The following is a 23,838-nucleotide window of genomic DNA, read 5'->3' as shown; positions in this document are numbered from 1 at the left end:
GACTGAAACCATTCTTACAACTGAATGTAGCTATCGATGATGGTCATATTAACCACCTAAACCAAATTCCTAGGACTCTAACTGATTTGTATGTTTACATCAATAGTGTTAAAATTTCAACAATTGTGAATATAAGGGCACTGTTGTTAATGAAAATCACTACTCTCTGAAAGTTGATAGATCAATGTCTTTGAGGAATTTTCAAATTCTCCATGATAAAGGCTCCTTCTTTTCCCTCTAGAAACATGCCTAAGTCTTCATTACCCTAAAATTAAGACTTTCCTGAGTTTTGTTTCCAATTCAAGGCATTATTATCTCCATTTCCATTCCTAGCCCAAGAACCACAAGGTAGAGATGACAGTTTTTATGGCACTTGCATAGTGAGTGGTATGGTCTAGGTATTAAGACAGTAATTAAGGAAGTAATATCTTAGATTATTTTCTTACTTTATATCCTCACTACCCTCTGCTTAAATGCAAGCACTCTCATCTCTTATTCTGCTGAAATTTTCTCAGTTTCTCCCAACAGGCAATATGGGGTAGTTGGGAGTGCTGGCTCTGGTACCGGAATTCTTGGATGAATCTAGATTCACCACTCCATTGCTCTGGAAACTTGGGCATAGTTACCTAATATGATAGCTTACTTTCTCTGTAGAATGGGGATTGTCGTGTGGATTCAATTATTTGATGTATGTAAGCACTAGGCACAGTGCAAGAGAAATGACAAGTATTCAAGTATTAGGTGATATCATTATTATTTTTATTGTCATCATTATTTTCTAGTATTAATCTTTAATCTTAAATTTCTAGTTGAAGTCTTATAAAATTGAGAAGAAGGTGGCAGAATTTTAGTAATTTTAAACCAGCCAGACATTAAAATACTTTGTTCTTTCACAGCTTGCCCACAGACAAATTCAGGAAATTCTTACTTGAGCAAGAAAATACTTCAGCAGAAAAAGTAATAGCCTCAGCAAGAAAATACTTTGGTAGAAGAAAAAAATAACCTCAGCCAAGAAGAAACTGAAAGCTCAAGAAATTGTCCATCACATGCTGCCTCACATAATTCTCAAGGTTATGACATTATCCAAATTAGATTACTATGTGAACATGTTTTATAACCATAAAGTGGTTACTATATTTTCTTCTGTAAACAGAACACCATTAACAATTCCTGAAACCATGTTAATAAAGTAAAGTGTCTAATAGGCATCTCACATTTAACATACTTGGCACTTAAATCTTATTTCTTCTCCCACACTCAACCTATTTTAGTAAATGGCAATATTCCTTATGTAGTTCCTTATGTATTTGACTCTTCTTTTAAAATAAATTCCACTCACTTGCCAAAACCATGCATCTACACATCTTAATGACTCAGGTTAAAATTTTGAAAACTTCTCGCTGCCGCTTTGACTACCTAGTAAAAGCCTCCATAATCTCTCAACCAACCTACCATAACAACATCGAATCTGGTCTCATTGTTTCTAGTGTTATCAACTGTAGACTAGTTTCCCCACAGCCACTAAAGTGATCCTTTTGAAAGATTAAATTAGGTATTACTCTCCTACTCAAAATTTTCCAAGCTTTCCCTCCATTGGAAGTTGGATTTTATATTAATTCCTTATGTATTACGTAAGTCACCACCATATTGGAAGGACATCCCCCATACACTGCTTTAATTTCATGTCCTAGGACACCTCCCCTACCTCACTCTGTTCTGGATACAGTGGTCTCCTTATTGTTCCTTGAATATATCAACTAAAATTCTGCCCTCAGAGCCCTTTGTACTTAAAGCCCCCACTGCTTCTGAATAACAACCTTCATCCAGATATTTGAGTGGCAACCTTCTTTATTCATTCAGACCTCTTCCCAAATTTCCAATTTTGGGAGGCTTTTCCTGAGCACACTATCTAAAATAGAACTGACATCAGTTATCTATCCGTCTACACTACTCCATTTTTCCTCATAGTGGTTTTCATTACCTAATATATTCTAGTAAGAAAGAAAAATAAATACAAGCTTAAAGAGCACAGGGACTTTGAAGTTTTGCTCACTGCTGTATCCCACCACTAGAGAGTACTTGGCACATAGTAACTGGTCAATATTTATTTTCTTAATAAAAGAATGAATTACTTTATGGCTCTTGATGTGAAAAGGTAATCATTATATTTAATTCACTTATCTCTTTTACCAAAATATAGAGATTTTTTTTTTTTTAGTTTCATTCAGTTCAGTTGCTCAGTTGCGTCAGACTCTTTGCAACCCCATGGACCGCAGCATGCCAGGCCTCCCTGTCCATCACCAACTCCTGGAGTTTACTCAAACTCATGTCCATCGAGTCAGTGATGCCATCCAACCATCTCATTCTCTGTCATACCCTTCTCCTCCCACCTTCAATCTTTCCAGCATCAGGGTCTTTTCCAGTGAGTCAGTTCTTCACTTCAGGTAGCCAAAAGATTGAAGTTTCAGCTTCAATACCACTCCTCCCAATGAACATTCACGACTGATTTACTTTAGGATGGACTAGTTGGATCTCCTTGCAGTCCAAGTGACTCTCAAGAGTCTTCTCCAACACCACAGTTCAAAAGTATCAATTCTTCCATGCTCAGCTTCATATCAATAAAGGTGCAACCTACACATGGACATCATCAGATTGTCAACACTGAAATCAGACTGATCATATTCTTTGCAACCAAAGATGGAGAAGCTCTATACAGGCAGCAAAAACAAGACCGGGAGGTGACTGTGGCTCAGATCATGAACTCCTTATTGCCAAATTCAGACTTAAATTGAAGAAAGTGGGGAAAACCATTAGACCATTCAGGTATGACCTAAATAAAATCCCTTGTGATTATACAGTGGAAGTAAGATATATTTAAGGGACTAGATCTGATAGACAGAATGCCTGATGAACTATGGACGGAGGTTTGTGACATTGTACAGGAGACAGGGATCAAGACCATCCCCATGGAAAAGAAATGCAAAAAAAGCAAAATGGCTGTCTGAGGAGGGCTTACAAATAGCTGTGAAAAGAAGAGAAGCGAAAAGCAAAGGAGAAAAGAAAAGATATAAGCATCTGAATGCAGAGTTCCAGAGAATAGCAAGGAGAGATAAGAAAGCTTTCTTCAGCAATCAATGCAGAGAAACAGAGGAAAACAACAGAATGGGAAAGACTAGAGATCTCTTCAAGAAAATTAGAGATACCAAGGGAACATTTCATGCAAAGATGGGCTCAATAAAGGACAGAAATGGTATGGACCTAACAGAAGCAGAAGATATTAAGAAGAGGTGGCAAGAATACATAGAAGAACTGTACAAAAAAGAGCTTCATGACCAAGATAATCACAATGGTGTGATCACTCACCCAAAGCCAGACATCCTGGGATGTGAAAGTCAAGTGGGCCTTAGAAAGCATCACTATGAACAAAGCTAGCGGAGGTGATGGAATTCCAGCTGAGCTTTCAAATCCTAAAAGATGATGCTGTGAAAGTGCTGCATTCAATATGCCAGCAAATTTGGAAAACTCAGTAGTGGCCAGAACTGGAAAAGGTCAGTTTTCATTCCAATCCCAAAGAAAGGCAATGCCAAAGAATGCTCAAACTACGACACAATTGCACTCATCTCACATGCTAGTAAAGTAATGCTCAAAATTCTCCAAGCCAGGCTTCAGCAATATGTGAACAGTGAACTTCCAGATGTTCAAGCAGAGGAACCAGAGATCAAATTGCCAACATCCGCTGGATCATGGAAAAAACAAGAGAGTTCCAGAAAATCATCTACTTCTGCTTTATTGACTATGCCAAAACCTTTGACTGTGTGGATCACAATAAACTGTGGAAAATTCTGGAAGAGATGGGAATACCAGACCACCTGACCTGCCTCTTGAGAAACCTATATGCAGGTCAGGAAGCAACAGTTCGAACTGGACATGGAACAACAGACTGGTTCCAAATAGGAAAAGGAGTACATCAAGGTTGTATATTATCACCCTGCTTATTTAGCTTATATACAGAGCACATCATGAGAAATGCTGGGCTGGAAGAAGCACAAGCTGGAATCAAGATTGCTGGGAGAAATATCAAAACCTCAGATATGCAGATGACACCACCCTTATGGCAGAAAGTGAAGAGGAACTAAAAAGCCTCTTGATGAAAGTGAAAGAGGAGAGTGAAAAAGCTGGCTTAAAGGTCAACATTCAGAAAATGAAGATCACGGCATCTTGTCCCATCACTTCATGGCAAATAGATGGAGAAACAGTGGAAACAGTGTTTGACTTTATTTTGGGGGGCTCCAAAATCACTGCAGATGGTGATTGCAGCCATGAAATTAAAAGACGCTTACTCCTTGGAAGAAAAGTTATGAGCAACCTAGATAGTATATTCAAAAGCAGAGACATTACTTTGCTGACTAAGGTCCGTCTAGTCAAGGCTATGGTTTTTCCAGCAGTCATGTATGGATGTGAGAGTTGGACTGTGAAGAAGGCTGAGCACTGAAGAATTGATGCTTTTGAACTGTGGTATTGGAGAAGACTCTTGAGAGTCCCTTGGACTGCAAGGAGATCCAACCAGCCCATTCTGAAGGAGCTCAGCCCTGGAATTTCTTTGGAAGGAATGATGCTAAAGCTGAAACTCCAATACTTTGGCCACGTCATGCGAAGAGTTGACTCATTGGAAAAGACTCTGATGCTGGGAGGGATTGGGGGCAGGAGAAGAAGGGGACGACAGAGGATGAGATGGCTGGATAGCATCACTGACTCGATGGAACCGAGTCTGAGTGAACTCCGGGAGTTGGTGATGGACAGGGAGGCCTGGCGTGCTGCGATTCATGGATTCGCCAAGAGTCGGACACGACTGAGCAACTGAACTGAACTGACTCTCCATATAAGTTAAATAAGCAGGGTAACAATATACAGCCTTGATGTACTCCTTTTCCTATTTGGAACCAGTCTGTTGTTCCACGTCCAGTTCGAACTGTTGCTTCCTGACCTGCATATAGGTTTCTCAAGAGGCAGGTCTGGTGGTCTGAGGTATTCCCATCTCTTTCATAATTTTCCGCAGTTTATTGTGATCCACACAGTCAAAGGCTTTGGCATAGTCAATAAAGCAGAAGTAGATTATTATTGCTTAAATCATACTTATATTTCCTGCCAAAAGATAAAGCTTATAAATGCTTCAAATTATCTACCGTCCAAATATTTAATCTTAAAGGTTTTTCTAGAATCTATGTAACTTAATAAAGGACTGCTGCTGCTGCTGCTGCTGCTGCTGCTAAGTCACTTCAGTTGTGTCCGACTCTATGCAACCCCGTAGACGGCAGCCCACCAGGCTTCCCCGTCACTGGGACTCTCCAGGCAAGAACACTGGAGTGGGTTGCCATTTCCTTCTCCAATGCATGAAAGTAAAAAGTGAAAGCGAATTTGCTCAGTTGTGTCCGACTCTTTGCGACCCCATGGACTGCAGCCTACCAGGTTCCTCTGCCCATGGGATTTTCCAGGCAAGAGTACTGGAGTGGGGTGCCATTGTCTAATAAAGGACTGTACAACTTAAAACGTGAAAAACCTGCTTAACATTTTGAAGAAAGAAATAATTTAAAGATCAAAAAATCCTGTAATTTTTTAAAAAATTGGTAACATTGTGTTTAAAATTTCTTTCCTTCTTGAAGTATCATTGTAAAGCAACATTTGAATGAAGAATGATTATATGGGCAAGCATTTGTAGGAAACTCAGAAACCAAATTATGCCTCTTAATGCTAATACCCCATGTGACAAAACAATAAGGTGCCTAAAAGTCATGACATACAAAACTAATAATGTATCAAAAACTAGACTTTCAGGAAGGCTGCTGCTGCTACTGCTGCTAAGTCGCTTCAGTCACATCCGACTCTGTGCTACCCCATAGACGGCAGCGCACCAGGCTCCCCCGTCCTTGGAATTCTCCAGGCAAGGACACTGGAGTGGGTTGCCATTTCCTTCTCCAATGCATGAAAGTGAAAAGTGAAAGTGAAGCACTCAGTCGTGTTCGACTCTTAGCCACCCCATGGACTGCAGCCTACTAGGCTCTTCCGTCCATGGGATTTTCCAGGCAAGAGTACTGGATCAGGAAGGCTAACCATGCCCAAATACTTCAAACAGCAAGCATTCACTTTTATTTGCACTTTACTGACCTACATTACTTGCATGCTAAGTCGCTCCAGTCCTGTCTGACTCTTTGCTACCCTATGGGCTGTAGCCCACCAAGCTCCTCTATCCATGAGATTTCCCAGGCAAGAATACTGGAGTGGGTTGCATGCCCTCCTCCAGGGGATCTTCCCTACCCACATATCCTAAGGCTCCTGCATTCCAGGTGGATTCTTTACCACTGAGCCACCAGGGAATACTGCCCTACATTGCTTTTTCTCTCTCAAAGTGGCTTTAGAGAAACAGACTTGTGATGATAGCCAGTGGGAATAGAATCAATGTAAATTCCTGTGACTAAGTCAGTTAAAAATTTGCAAAGATAGCTAATCCTCCTAGTGTACACAGCCTTTCTTTGCCAAGATTACATACTGTGTCCTCTTGGCATGGTCCTGAGGGGGGCTTACGTGCTTTGTGTTTTAAGTCAAAACTCGATTTGCTGTGGCAGTTTTAATCAGAACACATTCCAGTTTGAATCATTGCATTCAACTTTGCAAAAACTCTGTTTTAAATAGCTTCAACTGGAAAAGTTTATTATTTTGAACTCTAAAAATGAATAAATTGATTCACAAAGGCATAGGCATTTGAAAGCTGGTGAGTGATTTTCATTTGGTTTATACATTCTGCTTCCAATATGGGAGGTTTTTACACACACACACACACACACACACACACACACACACACACAAACGCTGAAATATACTCAGAATTCACATGTGTTTTTACAATGAACCCCAACAAAAAGTTCAGCCTTTTTTCAAATTTTTTTACTTGCAAAACTTCTGAACTGATGACTCAAAAATCCATTCGATTTTCCACACTTCCTGAAACAGTTTCAATATGATGATCTCTTTTGGCATCTCTTCCCAGGAGATTACTAAATTAAATCTGCACTACTTTCCTGGCCGCCGATGGTCTATTTCCAGAATCTGGCAACAAGGCTGGCACCATTAAAAGTCTTTGAAATGCAGACCTTATAAGTAGGAAAATGACAAGGAAGACGACTTGCAGACGGAATGGCAGATGCATCAGGAAGGGAGAGATGGAATGCAGAGAAAGGAAATTTCCACTCCCAAAGCTTTTTTAAAAAGATGGTGATTGGGAACAGTGATGCTCCAGAAAGACAGAACTTCAATCACACAACAGCACTCGGTAGTTAAACAACAAATTCTACCCTGAATTACCCCCCGAGGAAATCATTTCAGAATCCCCACGGTGGCTTTGCCAATATCTGAGGATTTTTGCATCTCACTGTCTTTCATCACTCTTAGTACCCCCACGAAAACAGCCTCATAAAAGCGAGGTGGGACGGAGTCAGGTTCCGAGGCACGAGTCAGCACGTCCTCCTGAGAGGACGCGTGTCCCCGAGGAGGCAAGCTTCTTGGCCGCCGCCCACGGGCAACTGGGGTTGGGGGGACGGGAGGCGGGGCACAGGGAGGGGTCCACGCCTCCTATTGGCTGCCTCCAGGGCACCGCCCCCAAACCCTGGTCGCCGTCGCGAAGGACGCGGCGTCGGTTGCTTGTCAACATGGCGGCGGCGTCGCCACCTCTGCCGTTTCCAGGCAAGGTCGCCGCTGCGGCAGCTGCCGCCGACACCACAGCCGAGAGCGCCGCTGTGCGGGAATCGGAGCTGCGGCGGCCAACTTTCCCGCCTCAGTGACGCGAGGCTTGAGAGACAGAGTGCTGGGAGGGCCGAAGGAGGCAGCGGGAGCTGCCATGAGGGAGGCTTTGGGGGCTAGCCGGGAGGCGGCGCTGAGGTGAAGGATGCTGACCAGGAGGCCTGGAGCCCGGAGCGCGGTCCCAGGACTGGGCGCTGAATCCTCGGACACCCACGTCAAAGCCCCCCTCAGCCCTCGCTTGAGCGGCGGGCGTCACCGACCTGGCGCCTACCTGTATCCTTCCAGCCGTGGTTGCCTGGGTGGCGGTGTTGGAAGTGGGGAGCCCCATCTTTTTTCTGTTCTGTTCCCATTGTCAGAGATGCTAGATGAGAGAAACGGGCCAGTCATCTTAATGCGGGTATTTGCTTCGGCAACTGTCGTTGCTCCCCTTAAACCTGAAATACCATCTTCTATTCTAGGACCACTTTCCCGGCCACCTTGTTATCTCCCCCGTTTTCAACTTTGCAGTAAATTTTTGTTTTTTAATGAGTTTTGAAATAGGTAAACGTGTTCTCTGGGGATTGTTTTCTTGTAGAGTTAGGCCATTATGTTCTTTACTTCATATTATCCATCTCCTGATAAATCATGCTGCTTGGAGAAAAGAATGCCGCAAGTAAATAAAATGTTTTGGTCTCCTGAAATAGTCCGTCTTAGCAGTTAACCTAACACTTCATTTATTTTACAGAGCTGCTAAAGCCTAACATAGTTGGTTAATTTGTTTTGTTTTCCATCCTCTGCCCAGTCTGTTGTCAGAGAGACAACAGACAGAAAATAAGAAGCAAAGGACCTGGAGCCTTCGCACTGGTTTATCACTGACTTGTCCCTACCTAAGAATTGGTCCAGCCCACCTTTGACATTATTATTGGTTGCATTGTAGAAAATTGAAAGTGTTAAACAGTTCTGTTTTCCGAATATGTAAACCATGTTTATTCCTTCAGAGAGTGTTATGATAATTGTTGGTAGTGATGATGCTGTGTAATCATCTTCATTCTTGTCAGAGAGTCTCTGCTTTTCAAATTAATTCCCACTTTCTTATTGTCTCCTGGTTCTGGGAGTTGCACTTTTAAAAGCAAGTCAACAAGCAATTTTCATTTAGTGCCTCCTTTTTTGGCTAGGTGCTTGGGATACAACTCTAGTGAGGAAGACAGGTACATACAGAGCTTAAATAATGGTAAATATCCCTCTTCTGATCATGCTTCCTCAAGCTTTTATCCCATCTTTTCTTGCTTTAGTTGACTTTTCAGAATGCTAACCTGCAATAACAGCTTCTAATTCTTTTCATCTATTCATTATTAACTCCATTCACTTTGGCTTTTGCCCTTGCTGCTCCTCAAAACTATCCTGACTCAAGGTGTAATCTGAAATAAACCAGATTGTTTTCAGTATGGATTTGATTCTGCCCCATTGACATTGTGTTTACTTGAACCCTGAACTCCTATTACACTGACCCTGATTTATCTGTAAATCCGAAAATAGGGAAGCACTGTAAGTGGCTCATTGACAAGGTGTATCTTTCCATCATTTTCATTAGTGAAATGATCATAGACTTAATATTTTTAAATTTTTAAGGTATGAATGTTGATACAACAAAGGAAATAGTTGTAAAATAAATTTGGCAGTACCTCAAATGAACAAAACCAAATAGATATAATTCCAGAATTATAATGTTGGTTTCCTATAAAGAAATGTATTACTAAAAATTTACTTAAATACTAAATATATAGTTAAAATTAAGAAAGTTGTAAATAATCATTTCAATAGATACCCTGAGCCTTTGCTAAAATCCAACAACTTTTGCCAGTGTATGTGTGTGTATGCATCTATATGTATTATATATAATATACATGTTTTCCTAGTTTATACATATATGAAAGTGAAAGTGAAGTCGCTCAGTCGTGTCCGACTCTTTGCGACCCCATGGGCTGTAGCCTACCAGGCTTCTCAGTCCATGGGATTTTCCAGTCAAGAGTACTGGAGTGGGTTGCCATTTCCTTCTCCAGGGGATCTTCCCAACCCCGGGATCGAACCTGGGTCTATATAGTTGCTAGTAAATCAAGAATATCATTGTTACTAGTTGGAGAAACACTTAAGCACTTGTGTCATACTGTACATTTTCAATGTCTGTAATGTTTCATATTGGATACCCGGTACAGAGTAGGTGTGCAAATTTATTAATAACTAAATTTTAAAAAATGAACTGTAGACTTAAAATAAGAAGTGGCTTGGTAAAATTTCTACATGTGACTTCTAAATATGAATTCAGTACTCAGAGGCTGTATTTCTCTACTCAAATTGGAATTTCCTAACGCTGAAAGCTATGGAAGAACAAAACTTCATGAAGTTTATCTAATTAAAATTAGATGAAGTTCTATAATTTCAACTTCTTAAAACAATTCAAAAGGAAAGAGAATAAAATTTGTTTTCAAAAAAAGGAAGGAAGGTCTCTCATGTCCCCTTCACAGTATGCCTCCTTTTTTTCTCACAAGTATCTCCAGTCTTTTCCCCTTCCATTTTATCCTGGCATCCACCTTGCCTCTCTTTATTCCCTACCCAGTTTAACCCTGTTTTTAATTATCTACACATATTCTCTCAACAACATCCTTGGTTTTTTGTACTCTTGTTCTTTCTCAACCATCCAGTAACTATTACCACCCTATATTTCTGCTCCTTCACTCAATAATAAAAAATCTGTCAGAGAAAAGTCACAAGATTGCTGTGGTTTGATTGTTCTCAGCTTCACCAGAACAAGAACGGAATTCTGTCTTGTTCCTTTTAAATTAATTTCTGTGCCAGATCTTGATCACCTCCCCTCATTCTTAGTAGCCTGTTTTACTATTTCATAAGAGAATGGATGCATAAACTCCCTCAGGTCCCTCCCAACAAACAACCCAAACCATCCTACTCCCATCACCAACCTCAGTCCCCTACCCTATCTTTTTTCCCAGGCTCACTGATGGGATATCACTTTTACTGTAGAAGGTGAATCCATTCACTTATGCCCTGTTTTCATCACCTCTCTTCTCAGTAACCCTGGATTGTAAATTATCCTAACTCTCTGTTACAATTTACTTCCAACTCTTCTCTAATAGCCTTCTTTCCCTAAAGCCTATAAACACCCTCTAGTCTTGACTATCCTTAAAACTAAAAATCACATCTTTTGATCATAAAACCCTTATAACTGTTTTAATATCTCCTGTCTCATATTCAAACCACTAAAAAAGAGTAGTCTAAATTCACTGTCTCTACCTTGAGTTACACTTTATACTTCATTCCAAAATATACTTGAACTGATTAAAAAAAAAAAAAAGTCATGGACTGTAGTCTGTCAGGCTTCTCAGTCCATGGAATTCTCCAGGCAAGAATACTGGAGTGGGTTGCCATGCCCTTCTCCAGGGGATCTTCCCTACCCAAGGATCGAACCCAGGTCTCCTGCATTGCAGGAAGATTCTTTACCATCTGAGCTACCGGGTGGTTCATGAAAAATAAATACAAAATTGTAAGGAAAAACTGACAGAAAATAGATTTTCACATTTTTCATAACTTGAAGATATAGTTACTTTACCTTTTGAAAAGCAAGAACCAATTTCAAATGAAAAATATTTCAAAGATAACTTGTTAATTTAAAACTTTAAGGGGAAATTGTATAATTAAATAAAATGAATTATCTGGAGGAAATACTTGTAATTATGATAGAAGGTTAATATTTAAACTATTCTATCTCTATTTGCTGAAATTGATTTTTTAAATGAAGTTCTCAATAGATAAATGACCAGTGACTCTGAACTAACAATTCACCAAAGAGGAAAATAAAAATTAGTATCAAATAATACAATTATTCTGTTTTGCTAATGCATACATATTAAAACCTGACTTTCCACATGGTCTTACTTTTTTTAAAAGTACTACCTTATACTCATGAGGTTTTAACTCATATACATATATTTTTAATGACATGTAAATTTATATAACCCTTTTGGAAATCAATTTGTCTATGAGACACCGAAAGCTATAAAGATATGTATACCTTTTGTCTTAGTTTAACTGCTGAGAATTTTCTCCAAGGAAATCATTCAGCAAACTTTCATTACGCCATTACCATATTCTAAGTGCCATGCCAGGCATATTATATTTTATAGAAATGTAGAGGAGATACACATGATGTACCCATGAGAGTGTCATATCATCCAGTGAGGGTTAGAAAAAGCTTCATAGGGTAGGAACTGTTTGAGGTGTCCCTGAAAGGATGGCTAGAGTTATCCAGCATGTACCAAAATATAATGGCATACTACGTCATGGCTTGTTCTGTTAATAAGTATCTTAGTGTGATAGTGTGACCGGGCTAAGAGTCATGTAGGGAAGTGTTGGAAAATGAAGATGAAAAAAACAGACCAAATTATAGGATGCCTTATATTCTAATGTTATCATGAAAGTAACAGAGAGATTTTGGAGAACAGCAAAGAATGAGAGACCTAGTGAGATTTAGCTGGTTTTGTGGATGTTCAAATGTAGGAGGACAAGTTTAGGAGTAATATGATGAGTTAGAAGACTACTGAAGTGGTCTGGGCAAGGGATTTAGAGCATCAGAGTCAAGGCTGTTGAAGAAGGTACAGAGAAGAAAAAGAATCAGGATAGCTCTAATAATTTAACAAGAGTATTGGTTATATGATTCATAGTTATTAGTGGTGGTACAATATTTGAAACAACCTAAATGAGCTACAATTAGAAAAAGACTATGTTGGGAGAGGATGAGGTGGGGTATATTAGGCTATGCTTTTAAGTTACAATCATTATGTATTACTTAGCAAGTACTACAACCTATAATTTTCTTGGTTTTGTTGTTGGTTGTGTGTTTTTTGTTTTTTTTAATATAAGTATATAACCTTTCTTTGAACAAGTATTTAACTATGGTTCTTATGGAAGTATCTTACCTTTACAGTACAGCTTGTATGAAAAATAAAAGTTTAACCAGCCATCTAATATTTTTTAAATTTGAATACCATACTTTGAAGAGATGCAAAGGCAAAGCATTTTTTATAACTCAGCAGGCAATATATATATATTATATATATGTAGAGCGGAGAAGGCAACGGCAACCCACTCCAGTACTCTTGCCTGGAAAATCCCATGGATGGAGGAGCCTGGTAGGCTGCAGTCCATGGGGTCGCAAAGTCAGACACGACTGAGCAACTTCACTTTCACTTTTCAGTTTCATCCATTGGAGAAGGAAATGGCAACCCACTCCAGTGTTCTTGCCTGGAGAATCCCAGGAACGGGGGACCCTGGTGGGCTGCCGTCTATGGGGTCGCACAGAGTCGGGCACAACTGAAGCGACTTAGCAGCAGCATATATGTAGACAGAGATTTAATTAAATCTAACAATATATTGTTGTCAGAACATTATTACAAACATTACATTTGTGATTTTCTTTATGTTATTGTGGTGAGACGGCAAGCATGTTAAAACCTTGAACACAGTTGTTTCCACGTGCGTCATACTCCTTCATATTTCTCACCTGAACTGAAGCAACTTCTCCCTTTCCTCTCACCCAACAGTGCTGATCTTGGGTACCCTGAAAGGAAGTTGCACTTTCCTCCACTGAGATGTTGTGACTTAGCAGTTAGCCGTCTTGTTGAAGTCTGACTCTTTCTAATAAATTACTCTGTTGGAATAAGAAGCTAAATCTTTAGCTTTTTCCATGCTAACAAAGAACCAGATTCCTTCCTTTTTTTTGTTTCAATTTTATAAATCCTTCAAAAGAAACATTAAGTAAAATTATCATGTATGCAAGTACATGTATTTGTTTATGGTGAGGTATAAAATTTTATAATAAATTAATTATGGCCAATGGCATAAAAATAGATAAATAGCAACATAGTTGAAAGCACCCATTCACAAAGTTTCAAATGACTAAAACATTCAAATAAATGTGATTGGTTTGAAGTATATAGTATTGGATAGGTTTTTTTACTATGTTGCTGAAATACTGTAGGATCCTAAAATTAAGACATTTTGAATTAACAAATTATGTACTGCTTAACTTATTATTTAATATGTTGTTTTACCACTAATATTTATATCTTATAAAAATTTTGATTAAATAGACCTCTTAAAGAGAATTTCAAATCTTTATTTGGGGGAGAGGTGATTTAAACATAGTTTATTCTAAAAAGACAACTAGGCATGCTCACAATATATAACTTCAATACAATCTTATATACATCTACATCTAATGATGAGGTACTGGAAATGGTAATTCAGTGACCACTTCTTAAAACTTCAGAATCATTAAAAACAGAAAAATACTATGATAAACTTGATAAAGGCATTCAGTAATGCCAGTTGAAATGTAGCTGAGTAAATGCGGACATCAGTTAACCACAGCAATTCAACTTATTTAAAGAAATAAATTTCAGATGAATGGATGATTTAGATAACCAAAATACTCTTTATCTGGCAAACTTCTTGTAAACACTGCTATGTATGGTTTTCCTGATGGTTTGTTATAACCTATGAGTAAATCAGCAAATTTTCCCAGTTATATTGCTAGCTGATTTTTAATATTTTAATATGACTTTCATAATGTGAATTAAAATATCGACCGAAACATTTAACTCATCTACTTTATATTAGTGAAATATAACCTCCTTTCATTTTTCTACATACATTCCTAAGATGTGTGTGTGTGTTTAGTCACTTCAGTTGCATCTGACTCTGTGCAACCCTATGGACTGCAACCTGCCAGGCTCTGTCCATGGGACTCTCCAGGCAAGAACGTTGGAAGTGGATTGCCATTTCCTTCTCCAGGGGGTCTTCCTGACCTAGGGATCAAACCCAGGTCTCTTAACACCTACCTGTATTAGCAGGCAGATTCTTTACAACCAGCACCACGTGGGAAGCCCAACATTCCTAAGATAGCAACTTGTTAATAAGTACCCAAATATCTGTATAATAAAAGAAAAGACAGACATTCTCCTTATCTGGGCTCATGATGTATAAAAGTAATTAATTTTTCCTCAAAGAAAATGAAATATATCTTCAGTTCTATTATCAAGTCAAGAAAAAATAAAACATCTGCCAGTTATACACTGACACTAATGTGTACACATACTGATTTTTCCACAAAAAATCATTACATCATTAGTATGAGGCTGTAATTATATTTATCAGATAGCACTGACATTCATCCACTAAAGACGTAAACCACTGTCCTTAACTTTATGCTGTCATCAGAGATATGAAAATTCATTTTGAGAAAAATTTAGAAGAAGAGCGCCAAATATTACTGCAGCAACAAAAAATATGTCGAAATCGAGCACGTAAATATTTTGTGGAGTCAAACCGGAGAAAAAAGTAAGTAATTGTATTTTATTCAAAAGCATAGAAACTCAGTCTTTATAAATTAATAATTTCTCTACTTTGTAGCATTTTATGAACCTAAGTCATGACAGTGATTTCTGTATAAAATTGATCAAAATTTTTGTGACTTTTAAATTTTATTGTTTTTCTGCCACAGCACAGAATGATGTATCATCTAGTTCAGTAAATGTAACTGAGGGAGTCTTTTCTTGTCATAGAATTTATTAGTGTCATATCTACTTCTTAAAATGACTGTAAAATATATTCTTCATTTTTTGTGTCATTTTATGATAAAAAGTGTGGAGAAGGAAATGGCACCCCACTCCAGTGTTCTTGCCTGGAGAATCCCAAGGACAGGGGAGCCTGGTGGGCTGCCGTCTATGGGGTCACACAGAGTCGGGCACGACTGAAGTGACTTAGCAGCAGCAGCATCATGATAAAAAGTGACCAATTAGCATTTACTCTCTAATAGAATATATTTATTTTAATTATTATTCACTTATATATAATTTTTATGTATGTACTTCCCTCATTCATCCAGTCAGAAAAATAGGGGAAATATGAATAATGGTGGAAATATTATAAAAAGAATTTTATAAATGATTGCCACTTTAAAAAAAGAGTTTCTAGAATAAACTGGAAACTAAATAAAGTAAAAACACAAATGCAAATGATCCTATCTCTGCTTGACATTTCTCAAAATTCATTTGAATTACTGGTTTTTTTTTTAATGCAGAGTGGTTATGCCATTTTTATTGTTGTTTCTTTCTACCTTGTTTATATTTCTACATTAGCTGAATAGCGGAAAATCCCTAGAGTTTATTAACTACATCATTGGGCATATGTTGCAAATCCCATTTGGGGAATACAAAATTGTTTACCTGTAATTTTTCTCTGGCACTGTATTTCTCTTTAGCTCTATACCGCCTGGTGTAGTTGATAATATTTAATGAAGCTTCATTTTGTTTCTGTTTTTTATTTGTGTATTTCTGTTTTTCTCCTACCTTTCCAGCTCCTGAAGCTTATAAAAGGCACTGATGGGTGTTCAATAAAGATGAATAATCTTATGTTGAAAGGGTCATTGGCTTTGGAGTCAGAGATCTAGGTTAAAATCCTAGTTCCATCAGTTAGAGCAAGTTATTTAAGCTCTTTGAGCTTAGTTTCTCATTTATGATTGGAATTAATACTATATGTTTCAAGGAATTGTTATGTAGAGCAAAAAAGTTTAATAATAGAAATAGTTGAGAACACATATACAAAATATTTGTCATGTAGTGCTTCAACATTAAAGCTTGTTTTATTAACAAATTAATATTTGTCAATTGTACATTTTTTAATAGTCTTGCTGTATGAAATGGCAGGCTTTATATGTGGAATTTGATTCATAAAATTCCAACCTATCTTGTCTCATCAAATACCATAAGAATTCTGATGTAGAAAAAATAGAAGAAAATTTGGGGTTTAAAATTCTAAGAGGCAGTACATTTTCCAATATAATTTCATTATGTTTTCCTTTTCTGTTGCCCTACAGATGGCTAAAGAAAACCTGTTTTTATGCAAAGCTACATAAAAGTGTTTCTTTTAAACACTAATTATTTATTTCTATATTCACCTTTTATAAAGGGAACGAAATTCTAAATACACTTCTGAACTTCAGAATATATCTATCATTGTGACTTTTTTGGCCTTTCCATTATCTATCCATTTATGCTTTACATCATCTGAGTTTATGGTGTCTATTCATGTTATGGTCATAGAGTTTAGAAAAACTATTTTTCCTACAGGTAGAGATAGTCTCCTAACACTTAGGTTTTTTCCTACAAAATGAGATAAATTTTTACTTTAACATTGTCAATACTATTTCCCCAGTAGTACTCAAAAGATCTTCATAGCACCAAGTGCTCTTTTTTACTTATATTAATTGCCTAAAATCACACACATTTTATTTTCTTATCATTTTTTGCGTTTCTGTTGCCAGTATTTTTCTTGTATGTGTTTATCGCATTCTTAAGTTTTCCATTCTGTCACTCAGTATTCATGTTTCAAGGAATTGTGAAGTCCCCTTTGTTTCTCTCCAAGACCTTCCTCCACCAGTAGTTACTGCTGCAATAGATATACCCGTAGACCTAATCACAATAGGCATCCTGAGACTTCCCTTAATTGCTCTTAGCAATTACAGCCACAGTTGCTTGTCTTCCATAGCATCCCATTTTTTGTTTTGTTTTATAATATTAATTTGTGGGAACACAACCACAGATAACTTTCTAGTTAGGCTGCTTTGTGGACCAAGTAATTGTAATATATACACATACTTACTGAATATTAACTTATTTCCTACATTGTTTTTAATTTTCAACTTAGAACTGTCTTTTGATAAATTAGTAAAGAGGCATTTATTCATCAACAGCATAGCTAATTGAGTACCAATTATTAAATATTAGGAGAAAAAAATTTTTTGTTAATCTGTTTCATCATTATAAGTTAGAAATGTCAATAATCAGATCCAATGTGGCTTCATGAGGAAACTAAATAGAAATAAATTTTAAGAAGTAAAAAACTCTAAAGAAACATTCAAATAGTTTTAAAACAATATAATATAAGCATGTAGGCTTAAAAGTTCAGATGATCAGACAAAACTCCTATGTAACTATATAACCAACTGGCATAATAAGAAAGAAAAGGATTGAAAGGGGAAAACTGCCCAAATAAAGTGAAGAGGAAACACTAGCAAGTGGTGAGGGTCAGGCACTTTGGAAGAATCTTTAAAACCTGTAATAAAGAAGATTCCTTAAATATCCTATAGGCAGAAAAAAAATTACCTAGAGAATCACAGGATGAATTATTTGGTGTACATGAAGTATGAGGTAGCTACATTATCTATTTGTGAGAATGGTGGAGTATGGAGTTCCCCATGAAGCAGGTAAACTGTACCTTAGAATAAATAAGGACTTATACTTTAAGCAATTTAAGTCATATTAATCAAACCTACATATATAGATGTATGGAATAAGCTAAAAAATATAAACAGATTCAAATAAATTCAGTTATCAGTAGATTTAAATATCCCTGGATATATTATCCATGCATGCGTGCTCAGTGGCTTCAGTCGTGTCCGACTCTTTGATACCCTATGGACTGTAGCCCACAGGCTCCTCTGTCCATGGGATTCTCCAGGCAAGAGTACTGGAGTGGGTTGCCATGCCCTCCTCCAGGGGATCTTCCCTACCCAGGAATCAGACGCACTTCTCCTCCATTGCAGGTGGGTTCTTTACCACCAAGCCACCAGTGAAGCCCATATTATCCATAATATATTCATAATATATTAAAGAGAAATGAAAGGAATTCAGGATACTTACAAGTTATTTTCAGCTACTGAAAATGTTATAAAGGATAACATTTATTCATTCAAGTAACATTTGAAAGTGTAGTGAAAGTGTTAGTCTCTCAGTCTGAGTCATGTCCTACTCTTTGCAACCCCATAGACCATAGCCCACCAGGCTCCTCAGTGCATGGAATTCCCCAGGCAAGAATACTGGAGTGGGTTGCCATTTCCTTCTCCAGGGCATCTTCCCAACCCAGAGATCAAACATGGGTCTCCCACAGTGAAGGCAGAGTCTTTATCATCGGAGCCACCTTTCATATACCAGAGGATAAAAAATAAAATGCATGATTCTTGCTATTTACTAATAATGAAGTAGTAAAAAAAAAAAAGGGGGGGGGGATGGTAGTGCTGTACAGTAAATACTATAATTGAGTCACAAACAAGGTGCTGTGGAAGTACATCTCACACAGTACATGACAAAGAATTCCTGGAAGGGTAAATTCTTATTAGAGAACCAGGAGTTAGCTCACTTGAGTGGCAAAGGAGAACAGTATGTGAAAAAACTTAAATATTATGAAATAAAAGACATTTTTAAAAGTTTTATGTGATTTAGGCACTGGAAAATGTGGAAGGGTATCAGGAGAGGAAGCTATAGAGCTGACAGGAGACATTACTAAAATACCTTTTGTGCCAGGCTAAAGAAATTAAACTCTATACTGAGACGCTGTTGAAAGAGTAAAAGAGAGATGGATGATCATGTTCATATTTTATCTCATTATAACAAAGGGTAGAGAATGAATTGAAAGCGTAGGCTGGAGGCAAAGAAGAGGGGTAGAAAGTTGTTATGGGGATCTAAGCAAGAGAAGGTATGAAGCTGGCCTATGAAGGCAGAGTCGGAATTGAGTAGTAGGGTCAATAGGAGTCAAGGGTCAGTTATGGGTGGCGCATGAAGAGCATTGTGAGAAGTGGAATACTCATCAATTATGCAAACCTTATTTTGACATTTTTAATACAAATCTAAATTACAATCATATTTCTGTCATCTTTTATACAGATTATGATAAATGTGTTTGATCTTTTCTTCATGCCTTAGAATCATTATTGTGGGCATCAAATATTTTACTCTGTTATGTTTCTGTGTTGCCCTTGAGCTATTAAGTTTAATTTAGTTTGCAGTACTAGCCTCTACTGGTTAGCTTGGTGAATTCTTTGTTAAAAGATTTTTTCCCTTACTGTGTAGCTGTAATTTCTTTTTTAAAGTTAAATTTAACTTTGTTGTTGTTACTGTTTAGTTGCTAAGTCATTTCTGACTTTTTGCGACCCCATAGACTGTAGCCCACCAGGCTCCTCTATCCTTGGGATTTCCCAGGCAAGAATACTGAAGTGGGTCGTCAGTCCCTTCTCCAGGGGATCTTCTGCACCCAGGGATCAAGCCCAGGTCTCCTGCATTGTCAGGCAGATTCTTTACCACTGAGCCTCTATTTTGAGGTAATTGTAGATTCACTTGCAATTGTAAAAAATAATACAGAAAGATCCCATGCATGCATGCTGACTTGCTTCAGTCATTTCTGACTCTTTGCACCCTTTGGACTGTAGCCTGCCAGGCTCTTCTTGTCCATAGGATTCTCCAGGCAAGAACACTGGAGTGGGTTGCCATACCCTCCTCCAGGGGATCTTCCCCACCCAGAGATTAGCCCGCCTCTCCTGCAGCTCCTGCCTCGCAGGTGTATTCTCTACCGGTGAGCCACTGGGGAAGCCCAAGATCACATAATATTCTCTATTCAGCTTCCCCCAGTGGTAACATCTGGAAAAACTGTAGTGCAACCTCACAACCAGGATAATGACATTTATATAGTCAAGACACAGAACATTTCTGTTATTTCACATTGCCCTTTTATACCCACACCCCCTTCCCTCCCACACCCATTCCCTGGAAATCACTAATCTGTTCTCATTTCTATAATTTTTTTCATTTCTAGAGTATTATATAAATACTATCATATATATATATAGTGTATATATTATATATATGATGATTTATGTATGATTCAGGATTGCCTGTTTTCACTCAACCCATTTCTCTGGGATTCATCCAGGTTGCTGGATGAATAGCTTATTCCTTTTTGTTGCTGAGTATTATTATATTATATTATTACCATTCACCCATTAAGGATATTTGGGTAGTTCCCAGTTTGGAGTTACTATGAATAAAGCTGCTATAAATATTCATGTATAGGTTTTTGTGTAAGCATTGAGGGCAGGAGGAGAAGGGGATGACAGAGGATGAGATGGTTGGATGGCATCACCGAATCAATGGACATGAGTGTGAGTAAACTCCGGGAATTGGTGATGGACAGGGAGGCCTGGAGTGCTTCGGTCCATGGGGTCACAAAGAGCTGGACACAACTGACTGACTGAACTGAACTGAACATCTTTATTTCTCTGGAATAAATGAAAGAGTACAATTGCTGGATCATATGGTGGTTTAGCCTTTTAAAAAACTGCTAAATTGGTCTTCAGAGTGACTATCCACCAGCAGTGTAAGAGTGATCTGGTTTTCCACATCCCCATTAGCATTGATGTTGTAACTATTTTGTATTTTAGCCATTGTTAAAGGTATGGTGTGGAGAAGGAAATGGCAACCCACTCCAGTATTCTTTCCTGGGAAATCTCATGAACAAAAAGAGCCTAGTGGGCTACAGTTCCATTGGGTTGCAAAGAATTGGGCACAATTTAGCAACTAAACAGCAACAACAACAACAAAGGTGTAATAATATCTCGGTGTGGTTTTAACTGATATTTTCTTAATGCCTGTTGATGCAGAATATCTTTTAATGTGCTTGTTTGCCATCTGCCTATCTATGAAATTTCTCGTAATGTCTTTTATCCATTTTCAATTTTTTTGAAGTATAGTTAATTTACAATGTTATGTTAGTTTCATGTGCACAGCCAAGTGACTCAGTTATACATATATACACGTTCTTAGATTCTTTTCCATTATAGGTTATTATAGGATATCAAGTGCAGTTCCCTGTACTATACAGTAGGTCCTTGTTTGTTTTTTATCTAGTCTATATATGGTAATGAGTATATTTTAATCCCAAACCCCTAATTTATCTTCCTGCCCCTCCCACTATCCCCTTTTGTAACCATAAATTTGTTTTCTATTTCTGAGTCTATTTCTGTTTTGTAAATACGTTCATTTGTATCATTTTTTAGAGTCCATGTATAATGGTATCATATATTTGTCTTTGTCTAACTTCACTTAATATGGTAATCTCTAGGTCCATAAGCAAGTGGTTTTATTTCTTTCTATGGCCAAGTAACATTCCTTTGTATATGTATACTACTAATTTATCCATTTATCTGTTAGTGGACATTTTGGTTGCTTCTGTCAGGTTGGTTTATTTCTCTCCCTGTTTTTGTCTCATCCATAACAAAGATTTGGAATGATGGATTAATTACAGCTAAAGCAGGCAAGATATCTTCACTGTTGTCTCATAATAACAAGGATTCAAAACAACAGACTAGTTACAGATCAACCACAGCTCAAGCAGACAGAACTTTTATTAAACCAGAGAGTAGATAGTACACTCTGGAGACGTGGGAGCAGCTGTGGCAATGTTCCTCTTGGCTTCCGTTTTTATACTTCCCATCTCCTCCTCTTGGTTCTGCCCTGTGTACCCACCACCAATCAGGAAGGGAATGCAAATAGCTGTATGCTCAAGGTCAATCAGGGAAGAGGGCGTGTCTGGGCACATGCAAAAGTAGCATTTTTACATATTCATCTAGGTGGGGGTGGGCTGGGAGCTTTGATTAATAGTTGCAAGTTACATAACAGGCTCTATTGCTCCTGCTTTCCCATATTTCAGTCTGTTATAATCATATGTACGTATAGAATATTTATGAACCTTTAATGGGCTCCTGGCTGTCTAAGGATACTTGAGGACACAGCTGTGTACAAGAGAGAATGTGCCAGAGTTGAAGAAGCCCTGTGGTGAGTCTGTATCCACTGTGTGCCTAGGGCACATGGGCAAGAATTGGAAAAGTCTCTGTGACTATTTTTGTAGCATATCTGTGAGCTCTCCTGGGAGTGTCTGAGGTGGGGTTTAGAGATCAGCTTGCATCCCTTTCCCTTAAGCCACCCCTCATTGCTCATGCCTAACTTCCTACCTAACAGTTCCATGTCTTGACTATTGTAAATAGTGCTGCTATGAACATAGGGGTGCATGTATCTTTTCAAATCAGAGTTTTCTCCAGATATATGCCCAGGAGTGGGATTACAGAATCATATGGTTACTATTTTTAGCTTTTTAAGGAACCTCCATGCTGTTCTCCACAGTGGGTGCACCAATTTAAATTTCCATCAACAATTTAGGAGAGTTCCTTTTTCTCCAGACCCTCTCCAGCATTTCTTATTTGTAGGCTTTTTAATAATTGGCATTCTGACTGGTATGAGATGATACCTAACTGTAGTTGTGATTTTCTAATAATTAGTGATATTGAGCATCTTTTCATGTGTCTATTGGCCATCTGTACGTTTTCTTTGGAGGAATGTCTCTTTAAGTCTTCTGCCCATTTTTTTGATTGGGTTATTTGTTTTTCGGATATTGAAGCTGTGTGAGCTGTTTTTATATTTTAGAAACTAATTCCTTGTCAGTAGCACCATTTGCAAATATTTTATCCCAGACTATAGGTTGTCTTTTCATTTTGTTTATGTGCAAAAGCTGTGCAAAAGCTTTTAAGTTTAATTAGGTCCGATTGGTTTATTTTTGATTTTATTTCCATTAGTCCAAGAGATGACTCCAAAAATATTGCTATGATTTGTGTCAGAGTGTTCTGCCTGTATTTTCCTCTAGGAATTTTATAGTATCTAGCCCTACATTTAGATATTTAACCTGTTTTGAGATTATTTTTACATGGTGTTAGAGAATATTATAATTTCATTGTTTTACAGGTAGCCGTCTAATTTTCCCAGAATCACTTCTTGAAAAGACTGTCTGTCTTTTCTCCATGAATAGCCTTGCCTCCTTTGTCTTCAGTTCAGTTCAGTCACTCAGTTGTGTCCAACTCTTTGCAACCCCTTGGACTGCAGCACACCAGGCCTCCTGTCCATTGCCAACTCCCAGAGTTTACTCAAACTCATGTCCATTGAGTCAGTGATGTCATCCAGCCATCTCATCCTCTGTTGTCCCCTTCTCCTCCTTCCTTCAATCTTTCCCAACATCAGAGTCTTTCCCTTTATCTTAGATTGACTTTTCATCCATTTTCTACTTAGATTATTTGCTTTTTTACTGTCGAGTTTTAAGAACCCTCTATATATTCTAGGT

General features: G+C 37.9%; 1 protein-coding gene across 3 annotated transcripts in view; it reads left to right on the top strand.

The window, feature by feature from the left end:
- The first annotated feature begins 7,659 nt into the window (after window positions 1-7,659).
- The window catches only part of CEP126 (centrosomal protein 126), a 122,478-nt gene continuing 106,299 nt past the window's right edge, over window positions 7,660-23,838 (top strand). For all 3 annotated transcript variants that reach the window (XM_040257867.1, XM_040257868.1, XM_040257866.1), the window contains exons 1-2: window positions 7,660-8,064; window positions 15,061-15,180. In XM_040257867.1, the coding sequence (XP_040113801.1) occupies window positions 7,937-8,064; window positions 15,061-15,180 (248 nt within the window). In that variant the 5' untranslated portion in view covers window positions 7,660-7,936. The remainder of the gene's footprint in view (window positions 8,065-15,060; window positions 15,181-23,838) is intronic.

The sequence above is a fragment of the Oryx dammah genome, unplaced genomic scaffold (genome assembly GCF_014754425.2).
Source record: "Oryx dammah isolate SB20612 unplaced genomic scaffold, SCBI_Odam_1.1 HiC_scaffold_17, whole genome shotgun sequence".
Classification (NCBI taxonomy): Eukaryota; Metazoa; Chordata; class Mammalia; order Artiodactyla; family Bovidae; genus Oryx; species Oryx dammah.
The sequence above is the reverse complement of the archived record's forward strand: the minus strand, read 5'-3'. Positions and strand labels throughout refer to the sequence as shown.